General features: G+C 41.2%; 3 protein-coding genes across 3 annotated transcripts; 1 reads left to right on the forward strand and 2 right to left on the reverse strand.

Moving 5' to 3' along the window:
- Positions 1–4,162: 4,162 nt before the first annotated feature.
- fam50a (family with sequence similarity 50 member A) lies at positions 4,163–11,494 on the reverse strand. Its single transcript, XM_066670434.1, has 12 exons — positions 11,207–11,494; positions 10,297–10,481; positions 9,990–10,117; positions 9,789–9,865; positions 9,584–9,650; positions 7,592–7,653; positions 7,186–7,262; positions 6,017–6,071; positions 5,604–5,652; positions 5,386–5,456; positions 5,168–5,278; positions 4,163–4,502 (listed from the first exon to the last, which is right to left on the reverse strand). The coding sequence occupies exons 1-12, from the start codon at positions 11,315–11,317 to the stop codon at positions 4,494–4,496; spliced, it is 1,002 nt and encodes a 333-aa protein (XP_066526531.1). The 5' UTR covers positions 11,318–11,494; the 3' UTR covers positions 4,163–4,493.
- A 448-nt stretch (positions 11,495–11,942) lies between these two features.
- Positions 11,943–18,824, forward strand: tmed4 (transmembrane p24 trafficking protein 4). The gene is made up of 5 exons (XM_066670437.1): positions 11,943–12,156; positions 13,537–13,637; positions 14,108–14,233; positions 16,177–16,323; positions 17,146–18,824. The coding sequence occupies exons 1-5, from the start codon at positions 12,018–12,020 to the stop codon at positions 17,293–17,295; spliced, it is 663 nt and encodes a 220-aa protein (XP_066526534.1). The 5' UTR covers positions 11,943–12,017; the 3' UTR covers positions 17,296–18,824.
- Positions 18,825–18,980: 156 nt separating this feature from the next.
- plpbp (pyridoxal phosphate binding protein) lies at positions 18,981–25,530 on the reverse strand. The gene is made up of 8 exons (XM_066670435.1): positions 25,374–25,530; positions 23,966–24,073; positions 23,837–23,872; positions 23,672–23,747; positions 23,406–23,546; positions 22,071–22,213; positions 21,530–21,628; positions 18,981–20,490 (listed from the first exon to the last, which is right to left on the reverse strand). Exons 1-8 carry the CDS (start codon positions 25,527–25,529, stop codon positions 20,335–20,337), a joined length of 915 nt encoding a protein of 304 aa, XP_066526532.1. The 5' UTR covers position 25,530; the 3' UTR covers positions 18,981–20,334.
- Between the last annotated feature and the right edge of the window lie 439 nt (positions 25,531–25,969).

Below are 25,969 nucleotides of genomic sequence, written 5' to 3' on the forward strand. Positions count from 1 at the left end.
GTTCACTTATTGAAAACTAAACCCCACCTGTTGACAGATGCAGATGTTTCACGTCACCTGTCCGTCAGCTATCTATTAAATGACCTGTTATGAATTTTGATGTTCATTATTTTCTGAAATATCTAACACTGAATTTTATAATTAAACTTTGATCTTCTCCTATTTTATAAACTCAAATTATAAATGTTCACAAAAATATTGTTCTGTTTCATTTAATGTAAGTTTAACATCTACCTTTGAACTCAGACAAACAGTCTGATCATTTTAGATATTAGATACTTAACAGGGAATTATCAAACTACAACCAGTGGGTAACACTTTAAATTACAGCCCGATAATTACTGGGTAAGTACAGAGTAAGTAAGCGGTAAGATAAAGTAAGTACTGAGTAAGTAAGCCATAAGATAAAGTAAGTACTGAGTAAGTAAGCTATAAGATAAAGTAAGTACTGAGTAAGTAAGCCATAAGATAAAGTAAGTACTGAGTAAGTAAGCCGTAAGATAAAGTAAGTACTGAGTAAGTAAGCCATAAGATAAAGTAAGTACTGAGTAAGTAAGCTATAAGATAAAGTAAGTACTGAGTAAGTAAGCCATAAGATAAAGTAAGTACTGAGTAAGTAAGCCGTAAGATAAAGTAAGTACTGAGTAAGTAAGCCGTAAGATAAAGTAAGTACTGAGTAAGTAAGCCGTAAGATAAAGTACTGAGTAAGTAAGCCGTAAGATAAAGTAAGTACTGAGTAAGTAAGCCGTAAGATAAAGTAAGTACTGAGTAAGTAAGCCGTAAGATAAAGTAAGTACTGAGTAAAGGGCAAGATACTGGAAACATTTGGTTTTACAAATAAGGCACGCTGTAAATATAGAGTAAGTACCTGTTAAGTAAGGTGTAAGAAAATGTAAGTACAGAGTAAGTAAAGGTTTATGCGAGTGACTGTTACTGTCATTTATTATCAATGAGGAATATATCCTTTACAATGATTTACAATGCACCTACAGAGAAGGACATGGTCGGCTACTTCCATCACAGGCTCTAGCTGAGTTCCACTGTTCAGGACGTGTGATTTACCACAGTCACCATCATCACACAATTAAGAGATATTTAACACTGTGTATGTACTGAGGCATTATCTGTACACAGCTGAATAATGATGAAATTATGAAATGAGTTGTAAGAAGTCCAGTAATAACCACATATTTCTAGTATTATACCCTTCACTTACTCAGTACTTATTGTATCTTAGGGCTTACTCACCAGGTACTTACTCCGTGATGAGCCGGGGCTGTAATTTAAAGTGTCACTAATCAATGCACTGCTACTTCGCCATGCACATGCAAGTCAAATTATTTTACCAGCTCCAACAAGTCCAAATAAACACCCACCGGTGTTTCTTCAGAACTTCACCTGGGAACTGTACACTGTACCTACCACTGAAGAGCTTTTCCATTAACACAGACACAGCAAAGTTAAAACAAGACATACCCCAGAAAGAAGAGTCAATCACCCCTTTGTTGTTGACAGGCGACTGGAGGCTGGAAAGTGAACGATTACCTGGCGAACACACTGCAGTGTGCAGTTCTGAGGCTGGAAATATGTCCTGGTCCCTTGGGTTCCCACGAACGCACAGAGCAGGAATAAAGCGAAATCCAGTCTGTTTTTGAACATCCTGCCCTTCCCTTATGCTCTTGGTCTTCTGGTCATAGTAGGACTCAGGAGGAGGTCCAGTAGAAGAACAAGACAGAAGTATCATGAGAGCGAGCGAGAGAGAGTGTGTGTGTGTGTGTGTGTGTGTGTTGGAGAAGAAAACAGGAGGGATTGAAGGAGTGGTAGCCTCAGGCAGTAGCTGTTTGGTTGTTGATGTCAGATGGCTCAAGTATTTCTAGTTAAACAAGCAGCTTATCAATTTGTCTCCACCCTGAGAAGTGACTAAACGTGCACTTTCACTGACTCAACTGAACACTAATTATAACCTTCATAAAACAAGAGACACACGAAACATCCCTCTGTAGAACCCAATGCGTGCAACCAGAACCAGTACCCAGCCTCTGCCAGGACACGCTTTAAACAGTTTCTGAGAAACCTTTAGGTGGGAGCTGTGGGTTTAAACCATTCATTCATTCATTATCTGTAAGCGCTTATCCAATTCAGGATCACAGTGGGTCCAGTGTCTACCTGGAATTATTGGCCGCAAAGAGGGAATACACCCTGGAGGGGGCACCAGTCCTTCACAGGGCAACACAGACACACACACACATTCACTCACACCTACGGACACTTTTGAGTCACCAATTCACCTACCAACGTGTGTTTTTGGACTGTGGGAGGAAACCGGAGCATCCGGAGGAAACCCACGCAGACATAGAGAGAACACACCACACTCCTTACAGAGAGTCACCCGGAGGAAACCCACGCAGACACAGAGAGATCACACCACACTCCTCACAGACAGTCACCCGGAGGAAACCCACACAGACACAGGGAGAACACACCACACTCCTCACAGACAGTCACCCGGAGGAAATCCACGCAGACACAGAGAGAACACACCAACTCCTCACAGACAGTCACCCGGAGGAAACCCACACAGACACAGAGAGAACACACCACACTCCTCACAGACAGTCACCCGGAGGAAACCCACGCAGACACAGAGAGATCACACCACACTCCTCACAGACACTCACCCGGAGGAAACCCACGCAGACACAGAGAGAACACAACACACTCCTCACAGACAATCACCCGGAGGAAACCCACGCAGACACAGAGAGAACACAACACACTCCTCACAGACAATCACCCGGAGGAAACCCACGCAGACACAGGGAGAACACACCACACTCCTCACAGACAGTCACCCGGAGGAAACCCACGCAGACACAGAGAGAACACACCACACTCCTCACAGACAGTCACCCGGAGGAAACCCACGCAGACACAGGGAGAACACACCACACTCCTCACAGACACTCACCCGGAGGAAACCCACGCAGACACAGAGAGAACACACCACACTCCTCACAGACAGTCACCCGGAAGAAACCCACGCAGACACAGAGAGAACACACCACACTCCTCACAGACAGTCACCCGGAGGAAACCCACGCAGACACAGAGAGAACACAACACACTCCTCACAGACAGTCACCCGGAGGAAACCCACACAGACACAGGGAGAACACACCACACTCCTCACAGTCACCCGGAGGAAACCCACACAGACACAGGGAGAACACACCACACTCCTCAGTCACCCGGAGGAAACCCACACAGACACAAAGAGAACACACCACACTCCTCACAGACAGTCACCCGGAGCGGGAATCGAACCCACAACCTCCAGGCCCCTGGAGCTGTGTGACTGCGACACCTACCTGCTGCACCACCGTGCCGCTTTAAACCATTCATCCTTTTTTATTTATTTTTTAAAAATGTTAAAGTATGAGCCCTTTCTAATAATGTTAAAGTATTAGACCGTTTCTATCCCAACATGCCACTCAACTCCTAGTGCAGGCTGTGGTCATCTCGCGTCTTGACTACTGCAATGCAGTGCTAACGGGCCTTCCAGCCTGTTCTATAAAACCATTACAGATGATCCAGAATGCAGCAGCACGTCTGATCTTCAACAATCCAAAAAGGGCACATATCACCCCACTGCTCACTGAGCTCCACTGGCTTCCGGTTGCTGCTCGCATCAAATATAAAGCCTGCACGATCGCTTACAAGGTGATGACAGAGCAGGCGCCCTACTACCTGCATTTGCTCCTAAAGGCCTATGTCCCTCCTCGGCCACTGCGCTCCTCCACTGAACGTCGCCTTGCTTTACCCAACATCCGCACTAAGCAATCCAGACTGTTCTCTTCCATAGTTCCCAGATGGTGGAACAAGCTGCCTACCTCCACCAGAGCAGCGGAGTCCCTCGCCGCTTTTAAGAAACTCCTAAAAACTGAGCTCTTTAGACAACACCTGCATTAGCCAGTATAACTATCTGATGCGTATAGACATAATCTTTTAATGTTGCATTGTTCAATGTTTTAATTTTTTATATTTTTTGTACTATCATTGTAAGTCGCTTTGGATAAAAGCGTCTGCTAAATGTAATAAAGTAAAGTAAAGTAAAAGCCCTAAAATAAATGAAATAAATCAAAGCAAGCCATGGGTTTTGCTGTGAAAGGCCAAAAATGTTTTTATACAAGAGGTGAGTGGGACAGCAGAAGCATTTTTAACATCCAGAGGTGGAACAACATCTTATTTACATCCAGAAGGTGTTTCTAACAGAAAGGTTTATCTGGTAGTAAGACCTTTATATTTGTTGCATAATTAAACCTTATCCAACATCTGATGGGTGAGACACAGTGTACTGCAATTTACAAAGGAACAATATAAGGAGAATAATTTTTTTAAATGTTTAAAAAAAATAAAATAAAATGGCACTATACACAAACATCAGCGACATATTTCTAAAGTCCAGGCTCCTCACGGGCACCGACCGCCACCCCTCATCGGATCTGAAACACAAAGCAAAACAAAAACACTTTAAATAAAGCACAGTGGAGCTGCTTTAAACTTACATCAACACCGACTCTGTCTTAATACAAACATCTAACGCAGTCAGGACTATTTACTGTGTTTTTTTTTGTTGTTTTTGTTTTTTTTAAGAGAAATGTAATCATCTTTCCTGGTTTTAGATCCATTCTGTACAATTTATATTTTCTACCCAAAGAAAATAATTTACATATCTATCAATTTATTAAGTGTTATTTTTGATGTAATATAATCGTAATTCAAGATTCAAATGTTCTCCTGTTTTTTTTACGGTATTTCACGGGTTTCTAATATTAAAAATTACATTTTTTTCACATGGAAAAAAATTTGAATCACCGTCTTTAAATCGTCTAAACCAAAAATTACACGTACTTCTGGATACAATATTATCCACAAGAACAGAACTAATCAATGCAAATGCGATTACAGCGACAAACACGTCTCACACGTTTTTAAACTACTTCATTTTTAGGCTATTTTTTGTTGATCAAAACTTCAAATGTCATTTTTTATTCTAAACAATGGTTACCGTAAAATGACAAAAGAGCGGAAGGTTTGAACTTTGAATTACAATTATACTTTACACAAAATAGCTGCTTCAAAACATCTCAAACTTTAAAATACTAACCGTGTATTTGTCCCACTTCTTTTCGGGATCGTACGGCTCCCAGCGGCTGGCTGGAAAGATGTGTTTGTTTTTTTCATACCAGCTCCTCAGAACCACTTTACCCGCATGTGACTGGGGACGGAAACACACAACAAAACAGACACAAGTCAAACTCATCACGTGGAAGGTTTTTGAAAAAAAAAAAAACTCTAAATGTTTTATGACAATGAACATTTTACCTCGTCCTTCTCAACAGTCGCGTCATTCACCAACCTAATGTCATCGTGAACGTCAAAACTGAAGAGCGGCCCTGAGAGAGAACACAAGGGTTTCCTCGATGTTATCTCTTCAAATGAAGGCAAATCATAGAAGCACTACAACAGTGGGCTTTAGGAGACAAAGACTGTAGGCGTAGAGCAAACGAAAAGAAACACACAAATAAAAAGAAAACACTCACCGCTCTTGCCTCTAGCTTTTGTCACAATGAAGTCATAGAAGCTGTGATGCTGTAAATAAAACACAGGAGTAAACACAGGATGTTTAAAGACCGATGGATGTTTTTATTAGAAACGTTTCTTGTTCTGAACGAGGTCTGAATGCCCTCATTCAAACATCATTAAATCTGCACACCGCACATCACACATATCAAACGGAGCACAAATGTGTTTCATATACTTTTATGAAATGATACAGTTCTTTGTGTTTCAGGAAAAACAGCCTACAATAATTCAAATCAGAAAGAGAACTGAAATCTCCTCAAAAGGCTCACCAGAAAATATGTAAAAAAAAAAAAAAAAAAAAAAAAAAAGCTTTATGTCAATATGCTTTTAGGGTCCAGATGTTTCTACTCTGTGATCTAGCTCCACTTACATGTGGGATGATCAAATCCTCCTTAATATACATAAGCTGCTCCACTCCAGCAGATCTGTGGACACAGAGGGGTCATATCTGTGTGAATTACAATGTTTAAAATAAACATGGAAGCAAAACTGTGTGAGAGATTTAAATTTTAAACATTAAATTTATGCATAAATCACAAATATCTATTGTCTTTCCAATGCCAAATAAATTGCAATCGCTGAATAAAAAGATGGAAAAATTTCTAACAGAAATACAGTTATATATTTATATTATAGAATAATGTTCATGAATATGTAATAGCAATAATAATAATAATAATATGTAAAATTAATATATTTTTCTGCAACAATAAATTTGAGTCTTAAATTAAATTAAAATTAAAAGTTTTAAAGGCAGAGTGGTTTTAAAAAGCCTTTCACCTCAGCTCACTAAAATCTTTCCTCAAAAACCCCATCATCTTTCGCGGGTTTTTTCGAGGGGGCTTATGACCGTTATATCGCGGATATTGAGGGAAAATCTAGGAAAACCGTTAAAGATGAATAGCCAGTATTTTTTATTATTATTTACATGTATTAGACTGGGCCTGTAGGTGACAAAATATATCATTTACAAGTGTTTCTTACGTAAAGTACATGTATTGTTCATGTCCACATCCGAGTGAAATTTACTGACGCTAAATCACAGCTTAGGAATTACTCTATTAAAGAAACTGGTAGGAAATCACATGTAGTTCCAGCTGAAAAACATTATAGAACGACTTTTTAATGCATAGGGGGTTGTTAACAGCACAGTGAGGGTTTTAAAAGTCCAAATACTCGTTAAATACATAAAATAAATATATTTCCTCTATTAAAAAAAACCCGCGAAAAACGAGGGATCAATGTAATATGATTTCCCTCAGGAGTTAGCATTTAGCTAAGAAACATTCTAGTGCCCCCAAGTGGCAGACCTGACGAACATTACCAAACATATTTACAACAGAAATACCAATCATTGTTACAACTAAATATGAAAATAAGATTAAGAGAGAGTAAAATTAAGAGAGAGTAAATTAAAGTAGCTTATAGCCATCAGAACAAAACCTCACATCTCCTTAATGGTAACTTACAATTACTTGTTCAGATGCCTGTAAGTCTACAAGGCAGAGTGGTTTTAAAAAGCCTTTCACACTAGCTCACCTCAGCTCACTAAAATCTTTCCTCAAAACCTCCAGGGCTCTCTGGAGAAACTGCTGAATCGTGTTGCCTTTCTTCATCTGCAGACACCACAACAGAACAAAATTAATTAGGGACATCACCAAAGTAAGTTCTGTTAAATTAGCTTCACACACTAGGTCTGGAACATTTAAATGACTTTTTAAACAGACAATCAAGTGAGGAAATGATCCTCTTCCCTACATATAAATAAAGACTTAAGAAACTGAGGAGGAAACGGCTTTAAACAACTGTGTACTGCTCAACTCTGATTTAAATCCTGAATGAAGTGAACAATATCAATAACAGAATACATATTTAAAATACATATCAGGATTCACTGGAAAGACGAGTGGAGTTTTGTGGCTGTGGCACCGTTGGCTGTAATTACCTTGACTGTTTTCCTGTGTCCGGACCCATCCCAGTAACTGAAAGTGATTTCAATTTCTTCACCTGCATAGGACACAAAGACCAGTTTAAAGGCACAGTCACGTGTGGTAATCATTAAAGTTACATATATCAAACACAAAGTTGCTGGAGGGTTGCTGCTGATGATTCAGACAGAGGTCTCAGAGCAAAATGTCCATGATGTGAAAGTCATTTAAACTCTAACAAAGAAAACAGGTCAACAGTCTGTTAATGTGATTACAAAATGCACATATACCGTGGACAATGAGTGATGAAACAAGGGCTTATTTTAATCTACATGCTGTGTACAAAGACTAATAATCAAGCCATTTCCAAACGCACTTAGTAGGTTAGTAAACTCGCTCCAAATAAATAAACCAGAATTAGATACAGAACTGAATCTAAGTCATAAGCATAAAGGGATATCACATGGCAACACAAGCACATACAAAAGGAAGCTATGAAACTGGTAAAGGCTTCTTTTTGGGTAATAATATGAATACAGTAATCCCTCGCTACTTCGCGGTTCATCTTTCGCGGGTTTTTTCGAGGGGGCTTATGACCGTTATATCGCGGATATTGAGGGAAAACCGTTAAAGATGAATAGCCACTATTTTTATTATTATTATTTACATGTATTAGACTAGGCCTGTAGGTGACAAAATATATCATTTACAAGTGTTTCTTACGTAAAGTACATGTGTTGTTCATGTCCACATCCGTGTGAAATTTACTGACGCTAAATCACAGCTTAGGAATGACTCTATTAAAGAAACTGGTAGGAAAACACATGTAGTTCCAGCTAAAAAAAACATTATAGAATGACTGTTTAATGCAAAGGGGTGGGTTGTTAACAGTGCAGTGAGGGTTTTAAAAGTCCAAATACTCGTTAAATACATAAAATAAATATATTTCCTCTATTAAAAAAAACCCGCGAAAAACGAGGGATCAATGTAATATGATTTCCCTCAGGAGTTAGCATTTAGCTAAGAAACATTCTAGTGCCCCCAAGTGGCAGACCTGACGAACATTACCAAACATATTTACAACATAAATACCAATCATTGTTACAACTAAATATGAAAATAAGATAGAGAGAGTAGATTACAGTAGCTTATAGCCATCAGAACAAAACCGCATATCTCCTTAATTGTAACTTAATGCGATTTTCAGAAAATGTAAACGACAAATGGAATGAAAAGTTGCTAAGCGCCCATTATATAACATTTTATTACTGATTTATTTGATATTTTCCCACTCTTGAATACTGTAAATCATCTGTGTACTTGTTTTGCTTGTTCATTATGTTCAGCCATGTGTGCCCTCACCAAGATAAATTCCTTGTAGGTTTAAGATTATCCAGCAAAATAAAGTGGTTTTGGTTTTAAAAGCATGGGTTTTCAACTCAAGATCCCACTGCCCTTAATCTTTTGCTATTTGTAGAGGGAACTGACAAAGAGGCCAGTTTCTGTAGAAGAGTCTTGTCCTAAAAGAAGTGTAGGAGTGTGCAAACAGCATTCATGTGCTGTGTCATTTTTCAAGGACAGCTTTTGGTTATTGGTAGTGTGCCTCTTCCCGTGCTCACCTTTTCCATCTTAGTTAAGTGTTAATAACATGTTTTTAATCAGTGCTGGACATTTGAATTCATTGTGGACTACATGCATCGCTTAATTTTAAAAATCTAAAAATAACATAATAATAATAATAACAAAAATAAGCCATATCTGGTATTTCCAGTTGTAAAAGAGTAATAACCTTTTTTGGAAACTGGATCACTGCTGAAATTTCGACATTTAGCCGTGTCATTATTTATTGTAATATTAATAGCCTAACTTGACTGTTTTAATTCGTCATAACAACAAATGTCTTGAATCATTGAACATGTTTTAGATAATGAAATGCAGTGGGTTGGAATTTTGTTGGAGAATGTATCTGTCACATACTGCAGGATTTTTTTTCTTCCCCATGCACTTACCTTTGATCTTCTCCTGCTTTCGTTCCCATTCTTGTCTAAGCTCTTCTCTCAGGCGATTTTCTTCTTCCTTGAAGAACATGAACATAAAACATAAACATAAACACTGGTCACCTGACACCAGAAATTTAGAAATAACATTTCTTTACGTCTAGTTCCACTGCTGTAAATGTTGCACCACACCCAAGCACAAGTAAACAAAGTTTACCTCTCTTTCTCTGTCTGGTAGAAAGCTGGTGTCAACATCTGGGTTCTTCCCAAGCTTCTTCTTTTTTACTGGAGCGTCTGGAAAATACAGCAGCAAAACATCAGGACACTCATCCAATCTGTAAAGGCTATATTACTCTGAAACACGACTAAAAATAATGGCATTAATCTCTGGTGGTGTCAGAAAATTAAAACCACATACAGTCTTCTTCCTCTTCATCGTTTTCTTCTTCCTCTTCATCTTCCCCCTCCTCTGGATTAAAGGACAAACTGGCAATCTTTCGCTTTTGCTCCTCTTTCCGCTTCTTCTCCTTTTGTTTCTCCAGTTTTCTAAAGTGAAAAATGACAAAAATTATGAATGGCATTCCTTTGTAGATAACATGAAAGAGAAAGTGTGTGAGAACCAAATAAAACATCTTCAGATTCAAAACAAAGTGCTTGAGTCAGTGGATTCATGTGGGAATAAAAAACAGTTACGAAAAGAAAGAAAGAAAAAAAAGCAGGCTCACAGCTGTAGCTCTTTGGACTGCTCCTTCTTGGCCAGCTGCTTCTCTCGCTCTTTCACCAGGGCTTCCTGCTTGGCCTTCATGTCATTCAGAGTCACCAGACCCACAGTACTTGATTTTAGCTCTTGCTCAACAGCATCATAGTGAGCTGAGAACTTCTTATCAATGTTGGATTTCACCATGTTGTCCTGGAGAGCACAAAATGATATTATTTAAATTAGAGGAACAAGAATATGAATAGCATTTTGAGACATAGTAATTAACATCATCCTTTTATAAATTAGATGTTGTTCTATTAGTAGTGTTTATTTATTCTATATAATTGAACTTATGTGACTTACACTATGTGGAAAATAGTACTGGGACACCTACACATTACACCTACAGGAGGTTTTTTTATGATATTCCACTCTAAATCCACAGGTATTATTATGGAGTTGGTTCCTCCTATGCAGATTTAACGTGGTTAAGGTGGTTAAATAGCAGAGCACTGTCGACTTTTAAACTGTGTGACAGCACTGCCACTTTGTAGCCGAGTTGCTGTGGTTCCTAAACGTTTCAATAACTCCACTCAAAGCTGATTGTGGACTATCTAGAAGGGAAGAAATTTTACAAACTGACATGCTGCAATGGTGGCATCTTAGTGCAGCACCATGCTCGAATTGAGTGGTCTTTGGGCAGCATGATTGTACATCTCTGACAATGGCACTGAATTAAACATCTGTATTCAATGATTATGTGGTCTGTCCCAATACTTTTGTCCATATAGTGTACTCATGACTTAATTGACTTAAGTCTGAATTTATTTGGCCCTTTTAACCCTCTTAAATCTCTGTCTTGTGAGACTGGTTTGTAAGTGATACAGTAAAAGAAGCCCTATCAGAATCAGCAGTTAATGTTGGTGAGTTCCTGCCTCTGCTATTTTCTGTTTGAGCTGCTCCAGTTGCTCTCGCTCTCTCTCTCGTTTCTTCATCAGCTGCATGGCTCTTCCGGCCTCGCTGGCCGCTCCTTTGTACTGCGCCATGGCGAGCTTTCAGCGACACTTTACCTGCGACTGGAAACTTTACAAACGGTAAAGAAGAGACAGAGATTAAAGGCTGTAAATAACAACGTATCCGCTCTCCACAACAACACCACCACCACCACCACAGTCCGGCTACAGCCTCTAGAACAATCCCTCTGTCTTCGGCATTTCAAAATAAAAGCCTGGTGAATGGCGCGTCGAATAATGCGAGGACAGTGGTTCCCAAAGTGGACGGCGCTAGAAAGGGGGGGGGCAGGAAGGCAAAATATATACATATATAAATACATATTCCATTTTAAAGATATGGAACAGTAATTCTCTGTGTTCAATAAGAAGTTTCTGTTTGAATTATTTGTATTATTTATTTTTAAAATTAATTCAATTGGTGTTGGAAGCAAAATAAAGTGTGTATAAAAATAATTACACACTGGGACCTTATATAAATAAATAAATAAATTAAAATTAACCACTAAAATATATATTTAAATATATTGTATGCATACAAGTAAGCTTTAGTGTGATGTCTTGATATTTATTCGGTGACATGTCGTTGCTGATTTTCAAGTTTAGAGTCAAAGCTCGTTGACTCCACTATTCAGTTTGAACCAACGGTTTGGACCCAACTGTGGAACCGACTCTTCTGGAGTCGACTCTCCGAATTGCCGCGTTACAGCGGGGCAGTGAATCAGTGGGTTTGGAGATGAAGGCTGCGGTGTCCTCTCTGGGGCTTGTCCTGCTGTTTGCTTGGCTTTCCCTGAGCACAGCCCTGTATTTCCACATCGGAGAGACAGAGAAGAAATGCTTCATAGAGGAAATACCCGATGAGACGATGGTGATAGGTATGTTCTTAAAAAAAGCCACTCAGCATTATGGCTCCGTTAGCCTGTTAGCATTAGCTTTTAGGGCATTATCATCTTCATCATCATCATCATCGTCAACACCTGCCGCGCTGGCTTTTGTTATTTCGCATTAAATTAATAATAAAGCACAGCTTTTATCCAGAACTGACCAAGGCACAACACTGTGTTTCCCTTGCTGTGGTTTGGACACTAACCCCTGTGGCCAGATAAAGGGTTTACTCAATTAGTTCTGTGAGTGTTAGCTTGTTTATTATTATTGTTAACAGTGTGATCAACAACAGAAACTTTAGATATATGTAGCTGTCATCAACAAGCAACTAAACCCAGCAAAAACTCTGACAACACAATTCAGCCTGTCACAGTCTTCATTAAAGGTGCACTAGGCAGTTTATCCAGGATGTGTCAGTGTTGTTGTAGTTCACCTCTTTGGCCACCAGAGGTCGAGCATCCAGAATCCCAAACGGTGCACTAGTGCATTACTCTAGATCAGCCTTTATGTGTGTCGCCTGGCTTTGTCAGGGGTCCCGTCAAATTGGGGTGACTGAGAAACGTTGACCTCGAGGAGCAAGCCACAAGTCTAAGATGTTTTGGATGTCCTCAAAAGAGCCCAATTGCTAAAATGATGTTTTAAATGACAGTTTACCGTTTATTTGAGCAAGTTAAAAAAATGACCTAGTGCACCTTTAAAGGTGTTGGTAATGTGTAAGTGATGTTTTCCACAATGGAAGATCAAATGCAAAACGTTGTAGAGGAAAGACTTTTAAACTCACTTAAGTGTTATTAAAACCTATAAGCATGGGTTAATATTTTTATATCTAGATTTATCAGCTTTACCTGAGAAGTATTTGTATAAATCTTTCAGATATCAGGTCCAGGGTGTTGTGTTAGTTATGAGGCGGAGCTGTAATTCCTGTCAGGGGTGTGCACACAAAGCTGGAATTGCCTGCATCCTGCTTTAGGTGTTTCAGGAACTGAGCTGTCCGTTATGAGACAGGTTCACGCTGCTCAGCTCACTTCAGCCGTAATGTTGCTGGTTTACAGTCAACACTAGACACTAACAACTTTAAAATTGTGTCCTGTTTATAGGTGGCTTTAAGTTTGGCAGTGGAACCACGTCATTAAACTTATCAAAATACTACAACATATGTTTATTGTGGTTACTCAGATGTCTGTTACCTGCAGAACAACCCCTTTGTTGTGGTGATGGTTTTTGACATTCTGTGATTAAATGCTAGGGTGTTTTTGGAAAGTGTGTAGAGTCCTAGTTGTGATTAAGTGTGTTTGTGTTTAAGTGAATTATTGTCCTCCTCCAGAGTCATGGGTGTGCTTTATTTATTCTGTCTGTCCCTTGTTATGTAGGAAAATACAGAACACAGCTGTGGGACAAACAGACCAGCTCTTTCCTGCCAGCGACCCCAGGTTTGGGCATGCACGTTGAGATTAAAGATCCCGACACCAAGGTAATACTCTTCTCCATCCCCCTTTTAAAACTCTGCTTGCATTCAGATTTTGTCAACAGTATGTTCCATTCACTGTGTATGTATTTACCTGGTAGCGTTGGCTGAAAATAATAAATATCCGATCTGGCCGTTCACGTTCACATCACGTGCCCAATTAATTGGATACGTGTCAGATATAGGACCACGTATGAAAGTGACACAACTGAATTTGACATGTTCACACCGCACTGAAGGAGATCAGATTTGAGTCATTTCAGCCTGGTAGTATGAACATAATATAAGAGTGGGAGACCCATCTACTGCAGGGAAACCTGTGACATCCTCTGAGGCACAAGAGGTAGAACGTAACTTTCAGCCTCTTGTGAAAGCCCCTTAATGACATCATGGGGTCCTCCTGCTGGAGCTGTAACACGCCTGATATTCACTAACGCCTCACTGTTTCTGTTGTTTTCTCCTGCCTGTCATTTTAGGTCATTCTGTCTCGTCAGTACGGTTCAGATGGACGGTTCACTTTCACCTCCCACACGCCAGGCGAACATCAAATCTGCCTGCATTCCAACTCTACAAAGATGGCACTCTTTGCTGGTGGAAAACTGGTATGACTGATGCACATGATGTGAAGTAGAAAGGCAGGAACATCTAGTGTTGCTTTTGTTGTCCATTAGAGCTCCATCCCTGAGCCCAGTTCAGCAAAGATCAGGGTTTTCAGTATCGTAAAGAAATTCTGGGTGCCACTTGACAGATTGTAAATCAGTGGGTATAGTAGTTTATACTAATTTACAATTGAGGAATTGCATCTGTGAAAATGTGCATAATGTTAGGGCTATAACCCTGAAATACAGTGTACTACCTGCGCTGAAATGATGCAGTGTTATTGTAATAAAATGTATTTATTTGGGTGTACTGCGAAAAGCCTCTACATTTTCTGCCATAGACTAGGGTTCAAATCCCTGTTTGGAAAAGCCCAGGTCAGTAACGACTGCTAATCTTGGATTCTCTGCACATCAATAAGAGCTGATGACTAGGGTTTGAGGCCCTGTTGTAGAGAGAAGTAACTCTGTAGATGCCACATCATTTCAGAAGAGCTACTTAATTGTTTATGAGGTAAATGTCTAATATTACAATCTTAACTGCAATTACTTAGTAACTAACTAAAAAACTGGCCTTTTCTTTTATTGTTAAATAAAGTGCAACAAAATTCTGAAAATTTAACACAATTTTAATACGTTTAATACATTGTAATCCGGGCGGCACAGGGGCGCAGCAGGTTAGTGTCGCAGTCACATAGCTCCAGGGGCCTGGAGGTTGTGGGTACTATTCCCACTCCGGGTGACTGTCTGTGAGGAGTGTGGTGTGTTCTGCCTGTGTCTGCGTGGGTTTCCTCCGGGTGACTGTCTGTGAGGAGTGTGGTGTGTTCTCCCTGTGTCTGCGTGGGTTTCCTCTGGGTGACTGTCTGTGAGGAGTGTGGTGTGTTCTCCCTGTGTCTGCGTGGGTTTCCTCCGGGTGACTGTCTGTGAGGAGTGTGGTGTGTTCTGCCTGTGTCTGCGTGGGTTTCCTCCGGGTGACTGTCTGTGAGGAGTGTGGTGTGTTCTCCCTGTGTCTGTGTGGGTTTCCTCCGGGTGACTGTCTGTGAGGAGTGTGGTGTGTTCTCCCTGTGTCTGTGTGGGTTTCCTCCGGGTGACTGTCTGTGAGGAGTGTGGTGTGTTCTCCCCGTGTCTGAGTGGGTTTCTTCCGAGTGACTGTCTGTGAGGAGTGTGGTGTGTTCTCTCTGTGTCTGCGTGGGTTTCCTCCGGGTGACTGTCTGTGAGGAGTGTGGTATGTTCTCCCTGTGTCCACGTGGGTTTCCTCCGGGTGACTGTCTGTGAGGAGTGTGGTGTGTTCTCCCTGTGTCCGAGTGGGTTTCTTCCGGGTGACTGTCTGTGAGGAGTATGGTGTGTTCTCCCTGTGTCTACGTGGGTTTCCTCCGGGTGCTCCTGTTTCCTCCAAAAATACACGTTGGTAGGTGGATTGGCGACTTAAAAGTGTCCGTAGGTGTGAGTGAATGTGTGAGTGTGTGTGTTGCCCTTTTACAGCTTTAAGTGAACTGCCCCTTATCTGAGAAGAAAAGATGAATTTGATTACCTTTTTGATTGTCTTGCAGTTTGCCAATCCAGGACATGTGGGTGGAGCTAGAAATTGTGGGGACTTGTCAAATGCAAATCATCACAGAATTGTCACTGCCACCAAAAGACTGTGCCAACTGACGCGCAAAAACACAGCTGTTGAATAATGTTACTGATTAGGGAATGCGCCGATATTATGATCTGACATCAGTCCCGATATGAAGAAAATCACTTTGATTAGGTATTGGGTAATTAGGCTGATTCTTTGTGATGCGCGTTACATCAGCAGCACGTGTGCAGCGTGCCAGTGTCCGAGTTCGCCTCCTCGTTTCAGGCTTCACGGACATGGTCCGTAGTAGCTAATGAAACATTCGTCTGATGGTTTCAGAGAAACACTGTTGAGGTGGTGAAACACTTTTTTTTCTGTGATCCGACAGAGAGTTCACCTAGACATTCAGGTGGGTGAGCACACAAACAACTACCCAGAGATTGCTGCCAAAGACAAGCTGACCGAGCTTCAGCTGAGAGTGCGGCAACTCCTGGACCAAGTGGAGCAGATACAGAAAGAGCAGAACTACCAGCGGGTGAGTCTCCATGAGCGATCCTGTCAGACCCTAGTGTAGTGCTGTCTGGCTAGGAGTCTTCAGCCAAGAATTGTAATGAACAGAGGAGAGCGGGAAGTGCGGATGTCCACATTTCTATTTCTTTCTGTCTGTGTAGTGTAAGGCCAGAAACCCACATCCAAAACTCTGCTTAGTATAAAGGTGTTTAAATTAGAGAATGGCCAAACAGTCATAGACGCTTTTTCTTTGCTCTGGCAAATGTGGCCCTAAGCTGTTTCCATTTATTCTTGGGCACTGCTTTGTCACGTGCTATTTTCTGCCAGACATTTTCAACTGAAGGGCATGTCACATCTACAGAAAGTTTTACAAAGTTCTATAACTCTCTCTGTAACTTTACATGGTCTGCCACTCAGTAGCCGAGTTGCTGTGGTTCCTAAACACTTTTCAATAATACCACACACAGTGGATCATGGAATATCTAGGAGACGAGAAATTTCACAAACTGACGACATCCTGCTACAGCACTACGCTTGAATATAATTAGGTTTTTGGAATGACACATTCGTACGGAAATGTTTTTAAAGGCAGGCTGCATGGAAAACAGACCCTAGCCATACGTCACTACAGCACCTTATGCGATAAAACAAAGACTGCCTTTCTGAACACTAATGATATTAGGATATGTTTTTATGCAAGGCATGACATGTTCATGTTCTGACATTTCAGTGAAATTATTAGGTTAAAGATGTATCATACATCATAACACCATGGTGATATGCTTCATCTCCTTGCTGTGGATGTATACATCTAAAGATTGTTGTGTGTTTGGCGTTTTGTGTGTAGTATCGGGAGGAGCGCTTTCGTATGACGAGCGAGAGCACGAACCAGCGCGTCCTGTGGTGGTCCATCGCCCAAACCATCATCCTCATCATCACTGCCATCTGGCAGATGCGGCATCTCAAGAGCTTCTTCGAAGCCAAAAAGCTGGTGTAAAATTCTTAAGAGGAGGAGACAGACTTCTTGGTGAATAAGACAAAAAAAATAACAGACAAATACACAGTGCTGTTCGACTAGTCCGTTTTGGTTGTACACTGAATTATTTAGAGTTCATGCTTTTGCTAAACTCCAACGGCCCCGTTGTTGAATTTTCAGGCGGTTAAAGCCATGATATTTTGTATCTTGACTGTTGTTTAAACCAGTCAGAACGTGACAATTTGTTACATAGTTTTTTTTGTGTGTGAGAGAGACCATGAGCTTGTTGAGGAATTGCATCTTCAGCAGACTACATTGTTCATTCCAAACCTGCCGTTCAGTTCTGTGTGAAACAGAAGCCGTTACAATGACAAATCTCACCAACGGACTCAAGTTTAACATGGAGTTAAACCCCATGTTTTTATTTAATATATAAACATCTTCATCAAATTTTGTGACTATATCTTGCTATTTTGGAGGGTAAAGGGTCTCTAAACCAATACTCTGTAAACAGTTTTAATATTAACGCATTTTATTCATAAATTGCTTCAGTTAGCCCAAATCAGAGAATGTGATATTGACCTGCAGTAGGGAGATTAGAGTCACTGTCGTTGATAGTCTGGACTCAGCGCTGCAGAAACTGGACTATGTAACTATTGGTGGAGGATAGGAAACAGGTAGGTCCTCACTCCTCCTCAATGATTTCAGTACAGTGTTGTAAAAATGAATTACGAATCTTACATAGTGTTCCTTTAAATAGGGTCATTTTACTTGTAATCACAAAATGGCAGCTTGTCTACGACTCGAGCTGCGTCAGGATTGCTGTGTTGTTGATAATGATAAGGAATCTTTTCAGGACTCTGCTGCATATTATTCCATGATGCAAATTACAATCTTTTTTTTTTTATGTTTTATGTTTTAAGTTTGTATATGTTGGTTCACAATCTGACCTCTTGTTATTGGTGCAGTTTAATTACATTCTCACTAATCCAGCTATAAACTAATTATAAAAAAACATTTTACTCTGAAAACGTTCTTGGCTCTGATCTAAACTCAGTGTTATTGGAGTGTGGACCAATAATAACACACACCAGCCTCTCGCTCGAAGTGTCACATGATTTTACATGGAGCTCAGCCGTAACATTAAAAACAACTCCTTGTTTCTACACTCGTTTTTCCATTTTTATCAATTTGTAGTTCTACAGTTGCAGTCTGTTTTTCTGCATATTTTAGCTCCCTTCTAATGTTTAATGGTCACTGAGTTTCATTGGTACGAGTGGATCAGACACAGCAGTGCTGCTCGAGTTTTTAAACAGTGTGTCCACTCTGTTAGACACACCTTGTTGGTCAAATTTCTAGCTCATCTGTTGCTATCATCCTCTAGTCCTTCTTTAGACTGAAAGGGATGCTAACACTCTGGAGTAATGACTATAGACTGCACCTAAGGTAAAATCGGGCCGACGAAATGGACACAATGTAGGGAACAAGGAGATGATTTGAATGTTTTGGCCGACTGTCATTTGGCTTTCTGTACTTAGAGTTGAACTGAATTCCATTGAAGATGCCACTGATTTAATGTACAATGCATGCATAGAAATACACATAAAAGCATGTGAATAGCTTCTGCAACAGGAGTCTGACCTTTGCTCACTTTGCTTATGTCTAGATTTTTTTTAAATGTTTAAATTGATGGTTTGACAGGATGATGAAGGGTTTGTACAAAAATTTTCATCTGAATTAAAACTTCTTTTTTGTTGTAGTTTGTGAAAAGCTTGTGTCTTCATTTGCCACAGTGTTCGGGTTACGGTTCCCAGGTACGTGAAGGAAAACTGGTGAAAGCAGTGGTCTGTTGTTAGAATCCAGAGTAAATGATTTAAACATGTGCTGTAGGTTAGCGTTGGTGAAGTGTGTGTGAGCTGTCAGTTCTTAATGTTTTTTATTGCTCATCAAAGTACAGATCAAGGAATTGTTTTATATACACACCCACCCATAGACAAGACAGTCTTTTGTCTGACACTGTACACGTGGTCAAATTACTGTACATTCTCCATGTACCTTTCACAGCTGTTCACAGACAGTAACAATAGGTTTTATTCTACACTGTAAATATCCAAAACCCAAAAGACAATAAAAGAAGTCTTCGTACGACTACCGTTACTTCTGCATAGTAAGATGTTTTAGACGATTTGAACATTCCCCAACACAGTTTCTGCCACAGAAACCCACCACGGTTCATAAGGTGTGTCCAATAGAACAAACCTGCCCCGCTGTTAAACGGTGCTGTCAGAACAAAACCTCCACGTCTCCGTTTGTGTTGTTATTTTTGACAATTCCAAAGCTTTGGCTGTGGTTTAGATTGTGTTTAGAAATACTCACAATTGTAAATGTGAATTTGTTGAGAAGCTTAGTTCTGACAGACGTTAAGTAAATCTACTTTTACAGGAAACGAACACGAGGAGGGGTTCTGGTGCAGTGTTAATGATGTGTTAAAAATGTAGCTGTCATTTTTGATAAATGGCCAACACCAGTCCTGTTAACACAGCTTTCACAGCAACAGACAAGTAGTTAAACAATACTGTATATTTACACAGACACGTTCTCTTTTAGCTGACTTACTGTCCACGTCCACATTTCATTCACAGAACATAGGCAAACTCATGTTTGATAACTGTAGGTATACAGAGAGAAACGAAAAAACATATTAGAATTAATATTAATTTAGATATGGTGACAAGAAAGAACAAATCAAAACATACATTTAGTCCCACCTAGAATGGCACAAGGTGTGTGTGTAGGCAGTAGTCCTTGCATCTTAAAGTTATCAAACATGAAATTGTGAAAAAGTTATGAAGACCTGTACAGTGTCTACTTTGAGTAAAAATTTGAAACCACTGCGACTTACAGTGAATCTTTCCCGTCTCGTCATACCCTAAGACGACCAGGTCAAGAGCAAGAATTACCACGTATCGTCGGCCTCCGACTTGGGTGTTCCAGTAATGTTTGTGAAATGCTCAAGAGGTCCTCTTCAACCGCCCACATCCAGGTGTGTGTCTCTGTCGTTCAATGCTCTGTCACAGTTAGCCGCTCCATCTTTTTCGCTGCCTCCTCGGAGACGACCTTTGGCTTCTTCTCTGGACTTGGGCTGGGAGTGGTGGGATATTCCCGAGTTCCAAAAATAGTGCTACCGACACGGATGTTAGTAGAGCCTACCTCAATCTGATGGAAGAAATACAGAACAAAGCATGAGCTGGGTTCCACAAGAAACCTACAAGGTGTTGATCACATTCTACCAGAAACAACACAGTTCACAGAGTAGACGTCCATCCATCCATTCATTCATTATCTGTAAGCGCTTATCCAGTTCAGGGTCACAGTGGGTCCAGAGCCTACCTGGAATCAATGGGCACAAGGCAGGGATACCCATGCAGACATAGGGAGAACACAAAACACTCCTCACAGACAGTCACCCGGAGGAAACCCACGCAGACACAGAGAGAACACACCACACTCCTCACAGACAGTCACCCGGAGGAAACCCACGCAGACACAGGGAGAACACACCACACTTCTCACAGACAGTCACCCGGAGGAAACCCACGCAGACACAGGGAGAACACACCACACTCCTCACAGACAGTCACCCGGAGGAAACCCACGCAGACACAGGGAGAACACACCACACTCCTCACAGACAGTCACCCGGAGGAAACCCACGCAGACCCCACGCCACGCCACGTCCCAAGAAGTGCCATACTCCCCAAAATAGTGCACATCACAGATCTAATCTAATCATTCAGATTGTAATTAGATGTTAATGCAACAGGGAAAGTTTATTTTTGACACCGTGTACATGACCATTATTTTATGACCGACACGGTTCCCTACGGAGGATGTAGGGAGACACTCGGGATTTGGTCTCGGCTTCACGGCTTGGAAACCACTCTCACTGATCAGTTACGGTTTCAGACGAGGAGAACTACTTTATTAAACTTTAAACCAAACCAGAGCCATGATACAGTCACGATAAAACATTATCCTCCAAGAATTTGTTCCACTTTCAGAGCGCAGAGACAGCAGGATTTACCCTGTAAACAAGAGGACACTGCAACAAAGGAATATGTGGCTTGTTTCTGAAGTCACTTACACACACCCCCCACACCTGCAACCCATGTACACACCACAATCCGGAGCGCAGAGAAGAACAGATACACGTGCAATAACACACAAAAGAAGGCAGAAGAATTATTAAACTCACCGCATGTTCAAAGTCTGTGGACATGCCCATACTGAGCTCAACCTGTTCCTCCGAGAGCTTCAGACTCTCACACACCTGCTCCCGACACTTCAGCAGCATCTACACATTTCAGAAATGTTTATAATTAGAACAGAGGCAGTAGTTTCATATAAAACTAGGCGTGTGTTCACACTCGGCAAGGTTTGCTACTATTACGATAAACTCTGGTGCAGTTCGGGTGCGGTACTAGAAAGAAAAGTCAGATTCCGGATATTTTTTTAATTTGTATTTAAGAGTCTCTTCAGCTGTTCAGAGTTATTGAACATTGGCAGTGTTTAGGAACCACAGCAACTCGGCCAAAGTGTATACAATGTATATAGAAGTTGACAGTGCTCTGCTGACTCAATAACTGAGCTCCTGTAAGTGTCCCAATAATATCCTCCATACAGTGTACATCATGATATCAGTCCAATCATCTTTTAATTGATCTAGGCCAAGGGAAACCCACATATAAACACAACTGACAGCACTGCAAATTGGCAGTCACCATCTTTTAACGTACCTGAAAATCTGGGTTGGGGCCTTCCGTGAGGTCATAGCCGTAACGGCCAATTGTCATGAGTCCAGCGAAGTCCAGAGCCGTACACTGAGCTAAAATGTGCTTCACTGTGTTAACAGTTTCATCAGGAGGCAGGCCATGTTTACCTAATGCAATAAAACCCAGAGAAGAAGGTTCATGATCAGCATGGGACTGTAGTTTTCCAGACTAACATTTCATAACTTTAAAATGGCTGAATTCTGTGGAATGATGAGAGCGTGGCATGACAAAATCTATTAATAGATATATTAATCTACTAAATAGTATTCCACAGCTGTCGTTTGATGTGTGGGAAACAGTAGAAATATATCACTGGATTAGGAACACCCTGTAGCTACACTCACCACACAGAGGCTCTTTGTAGTTCTACAATAACAGACTGTAGTACATCTGTTACTCTGCATACTTTCTTACCCCCATTTCACCCTGTTGTCCACAGAGCAGGTATGATTTGGGTGGTGGTGTGTTAGTGTGTGTTGTGCTGGTACAAAAGGATGGACAGTGAGTGTACATATAAGGTACAGGGGTTGGACAATGAAAGTGAAACACCTGGTTTTAGACCACAGTAATTTATTAGTACGGTGTAGGGCCTCCTTTTGCGGCCGATACAGCGTCAGTTGGTCTTGGGAATGACATACACAAGTCCTGCACAGTGGTCAGAGGGATCTGAAGCCATTCTTCTTGCAGGATAGTGGCCAGGTCTCTACGTGATGCTGGTGGAGGAAAACGTTTCCTGACTCGCTCCTCCAAAACACCCCAAAGTGTCTCAATAATATTTAGATCTGGTGACTGTGCAGGCCATGGGAGATGTTCAACTTCACTTTCATGTTCATCAAACCAGTCTTTCACCAGTCTCGCTGTGTGTATTGGTGCATTGTCGTCCCGATACACGGCACCGCCTTCAGGACACAATGTTTGAACCATTGGATGCACATGGTCTTACTGGTGCAGTGTGGAGTTAATGAAGATTGTCCACCAGGCTGCTCCAGTTTAGCCATGACACCTCCCACACTACAATGACAGGTGTTTCACTTTCATTGTCCAACCCCTGTATGTGTTCCTAATCCAGTCATTGCTCTGTATACTACAGTGCACAGGAAATCCACTGTTTCTTTAACCCCAATATGCTACAAAAAAACTTATATTAATTCACCTAATTGATGTTACCTACCCCTAATTTTCATGTGATTGTAATAGGGTCTGAAGCCACACAAGCACCGTGATCTAATGGTAGTAATATCACTAACACTGGTGAGTACCAGTAGAACATATCACAATGTTGTAGTAGTGGACACACACTTTCCTCTCCGCTGGTGTTGATCTGGACCATGATCTTTAACCTCTGTGTGTTAGAGCCTCGTAATTTCTGCCAGGAGGTGTTCACTTTGTCAGCCAGTTTCGCAGAGTCGATTGTCTCCACCATGTAGAGGTTTGGGACACCTGTGAGCCAATAACAACAACAAGATTATTTTAAAAGCCACAAAATAATAACACCACAAAGTCTCTGGTTTGTGAGAACTGAGGTGAATAAGGCCACGGAAGCTGGCCTTCGGTAAGTGCCTTACCCAAGAGTTTATTTACGTTATTCTTCTGTAGGTGTCCAATGAAATGCCACTTTATTTCACTGCATGACGATAAAATCTAAAACAAAAACAGTACATCAGAAGCATATTGTCCAAGTGATCAAGCTTAACGTGTGATTACATTCATTTAGAGTCTACGCCACGTACCAGGGGGTGAGAGGCTTTCTCCAGAAGTTCATTTACCTGTAATAATGACCAGCACACTCTTTAGTTTTAAAGACATAGACATGTATAATAACTTAGAAAATACGTTTCTTACTTTCTGTCTTTACTTACATAGTTCTCTCCAAAGTTGCGCTGCCCGTGTTTGTACGCCTCAAGCACCATGTCTGGAGGTTTGGTTTTACTGACGGCAACTAATCGAGGTGCCACACATGGTAAAGTCTGAAAAAAAGAGACACAAATGCAAAACTAATAGTTTGTATACATTTTTATGTCTATCTTTACACTTATATAGTGGCTTTCTAGACACCCAAGGACGCTTTACAATCCACACACACACTGGTGAGAAGCGGCAGCCAAACGCACACACCGTACTCTCGACCAGGAACGACCGTCCACCTGGAGGACTGCATCGGGCACTAGGGTTTCACCCAGGACACAGCGCCAATCCATGTCCGAACATAAATCACATTCTATAACAGTGTTAGGATTTCTCCCTCCCCTGTCTAAACAGCCCCGTTCAGAACAGCCTGTTTAATGAGGTGAGCCACTGTTCACCCAAACACGAGCACACAGGAGTGAGGAGTGAGGAGCAGAAGCTCTCATTTACAGCCATTTCTCCCCCATTCTAATTTTCACCATTTACTCAGCTCTGCTGTCAAGAGACTCGGACTAAGGAGTGGTACACTCCCAAGTCTCAGAAGCCAAGGAACATCAAAATGGCTTGTTTTATCCCATGTTTTCATGTGTAGGCTGAGTGGTCTTGTTTCACAGTGTGTGAGTTGGTATGAGAATGATTTAAATAATGAGCAAAACAAATAGTCAACTTTGAAAAACGGAGCATTCAGAAACAGGGCTAAATCAGACAAGCAGTGTTTCTGAACTCATAAAGATCCGATCCTGTCGAGTTGAGCTGCAGGTGAGCAGTGAAGGTGTGGGTGGAGGTCACGTGGGGGACTGGATATTTATAGACCTGCGCATAGTGAATGAAGGTGTAGGTGTAGAGTTACATCCAAGACATTTTAAGAGGAACTTCAAAACATGGGATTTAAAAGCAGAGGGGAGTGGGAAATGACATGGGGTGAGAACCTGAGAATACAAGAAAACACACTGAGAAACTGCCCAGGACTTAAAGGAGCTTAAAGCTGGACCTCCAGAGTGACTGCAGTCTGCTGGTCTTTCTTAGGTCTCCCAGTGGTCTACCGTTGAACGGGGCCGTTTACCTCCACTCGACTCCCGGAGCTGGCTTCATCTAAGGAACAAAGCTCCCGCACCCTGGGGCGCTGAAGCTGATACGCGGCTTGAAGGCTTTCAGTGTGAAGTCAAAAGCAGAGTAAGGAGCCGACTCCGGTATCGAGCTCCGTCTCTGTGTTCAGACAGAACCAGGTCCAAGGGTTGAACGCTGCTTATATAACCGAGCAGAGGAGCCCGCGGCGCCGAGACACGCAGAGGCGGTCTCACGGGGCGCCTCCGGCCGCTGTGCCCTTCTCTCCCTGCGCCGGAGAAACATATAAAAACTAACCTTGGGGCGTCGGGACACCGCCTGGTTCACCCGGTCCACCACCGCCTGCACTTTCTTCCCAACCTCCTCCGACATCACTACTCTCCACATAGCAGCCGAACAGGGGTCCGCCAATAGGAGCGCGGGGCAAAGCTCGCCCTCCCACACACGACACATCCGGGCCCTGCGCTGTCAGAGTAAAAGCCGTTAGCTCCGTCTCAGTTGTGTACTACACACCGATACTGTCTGTATTTACAGTTTGTTTAATGTGCTAATTCCATTACAAATACGTTCGGCAGGTTATTAGACATTTATAAATATTCATTTGTTTATTTTATAGATGAAACTGTTTCTTACTAACAGAATGTGATGAACTGTGTGTGCTCAGGCTGTGTTTAAAAAAATTATAATAAATCTATTTACTTCAACATTAAATAAGCTAGTAATATTTATTAGCTTTTTATAGTTGCTACTTATTTTAATGTTTTTTTTATTGTACTAGGTGTTACTATTATTTATTTATTTAAATATCCTGGCTTTTATATTGTTTTTATCGGTTTGTCTCTGTGCAGAACTTTAAGCTGCAATTTATATATGTGAAATGTGCTTATTATTTA

This window comes from Hoplias malabaricus, chromosome 5, assembly GCF_029633855.1.
Source record: "Hoplias malabaricus isolate fHopMal1 chromosome 5, fHopMal1.hap1, whole genome shotgun sequence".
Classification (NCBI taxonomy): Eukaryota; Metazoa; Chordata; class Actinopteri; order Characiformes; family Erythrinidae; genus Hoplias; species Hoplias malabaricus.

Excerpts from the sequence above, each read along its gene's own strand:
- fam50a (XM_066670434.1), bottom strand. The coding sequence starts at position 11,317 with ATGGCGCAGTACAAAGGAGCGGCCAGCGAGGCCGGAAGAGCCATGCAG. Across the intron at positions 10,482-11,206 it reads TCAAACAGAAAATAGCAGAG|GACAACATGGTGAAATCCAA; the intron begins GCAGGAACTCAC and ends TGTGCTCTCCAG. Across the intron at positions 6,072-7,185 it reads AAAGATTTTAGTGAGCTGAG|ATCTGCTGGAGTGGAGCAGC; the intron begins GTGAGCTAGTGT and ends CTGTGTCCACAG.
- tmed4 (XM_066670437.1), top strand. The coding sequence starts at position 12,018 with ATGAAGGCTGCGGTGTCCTCTCTGGGGCTTGTCCTGCTGTTTGCTTGG. Across the intron at positions 13,638-14,107 it reads TTAAAGATCCCGACACCAAG|GTCATTCTGTCTCGTCAGTA; the intron begins GTAATACTCTTC and ends CTGTCATTTTAG. Across the intron at positions 14,234-16,176 it reads TCTTTGCTGGTGGAAAACTG|AGAGTTCACCTAGACATTCA; the intron begins GTATGACTGATG and ends GTGATCCGACAG.
- plpbp (XM_066670435.1), bottom strand. The coding sequence starts at position 25,529 with ATGTGTCGTGTGTGGGAGGGCGAGCTTTGCCCCGCGCTCCTATTGGCG. Across the intron at positions 23,873-23,965 it reads GCAACTTTGGAGAGAACTAT|GTAAATGAACTTCTGGAGAA; the intron begins GTAAGTAAAGAC and ends TCATTATTACAG. Across the intron at positions 20,491-21,529 it reads CCACAGACTTTGAACATGCG|ATTGAGGTAGGCTCTACTAA; the intron begins GTGAGTTTAATA and ends TTCTTCCATCAG.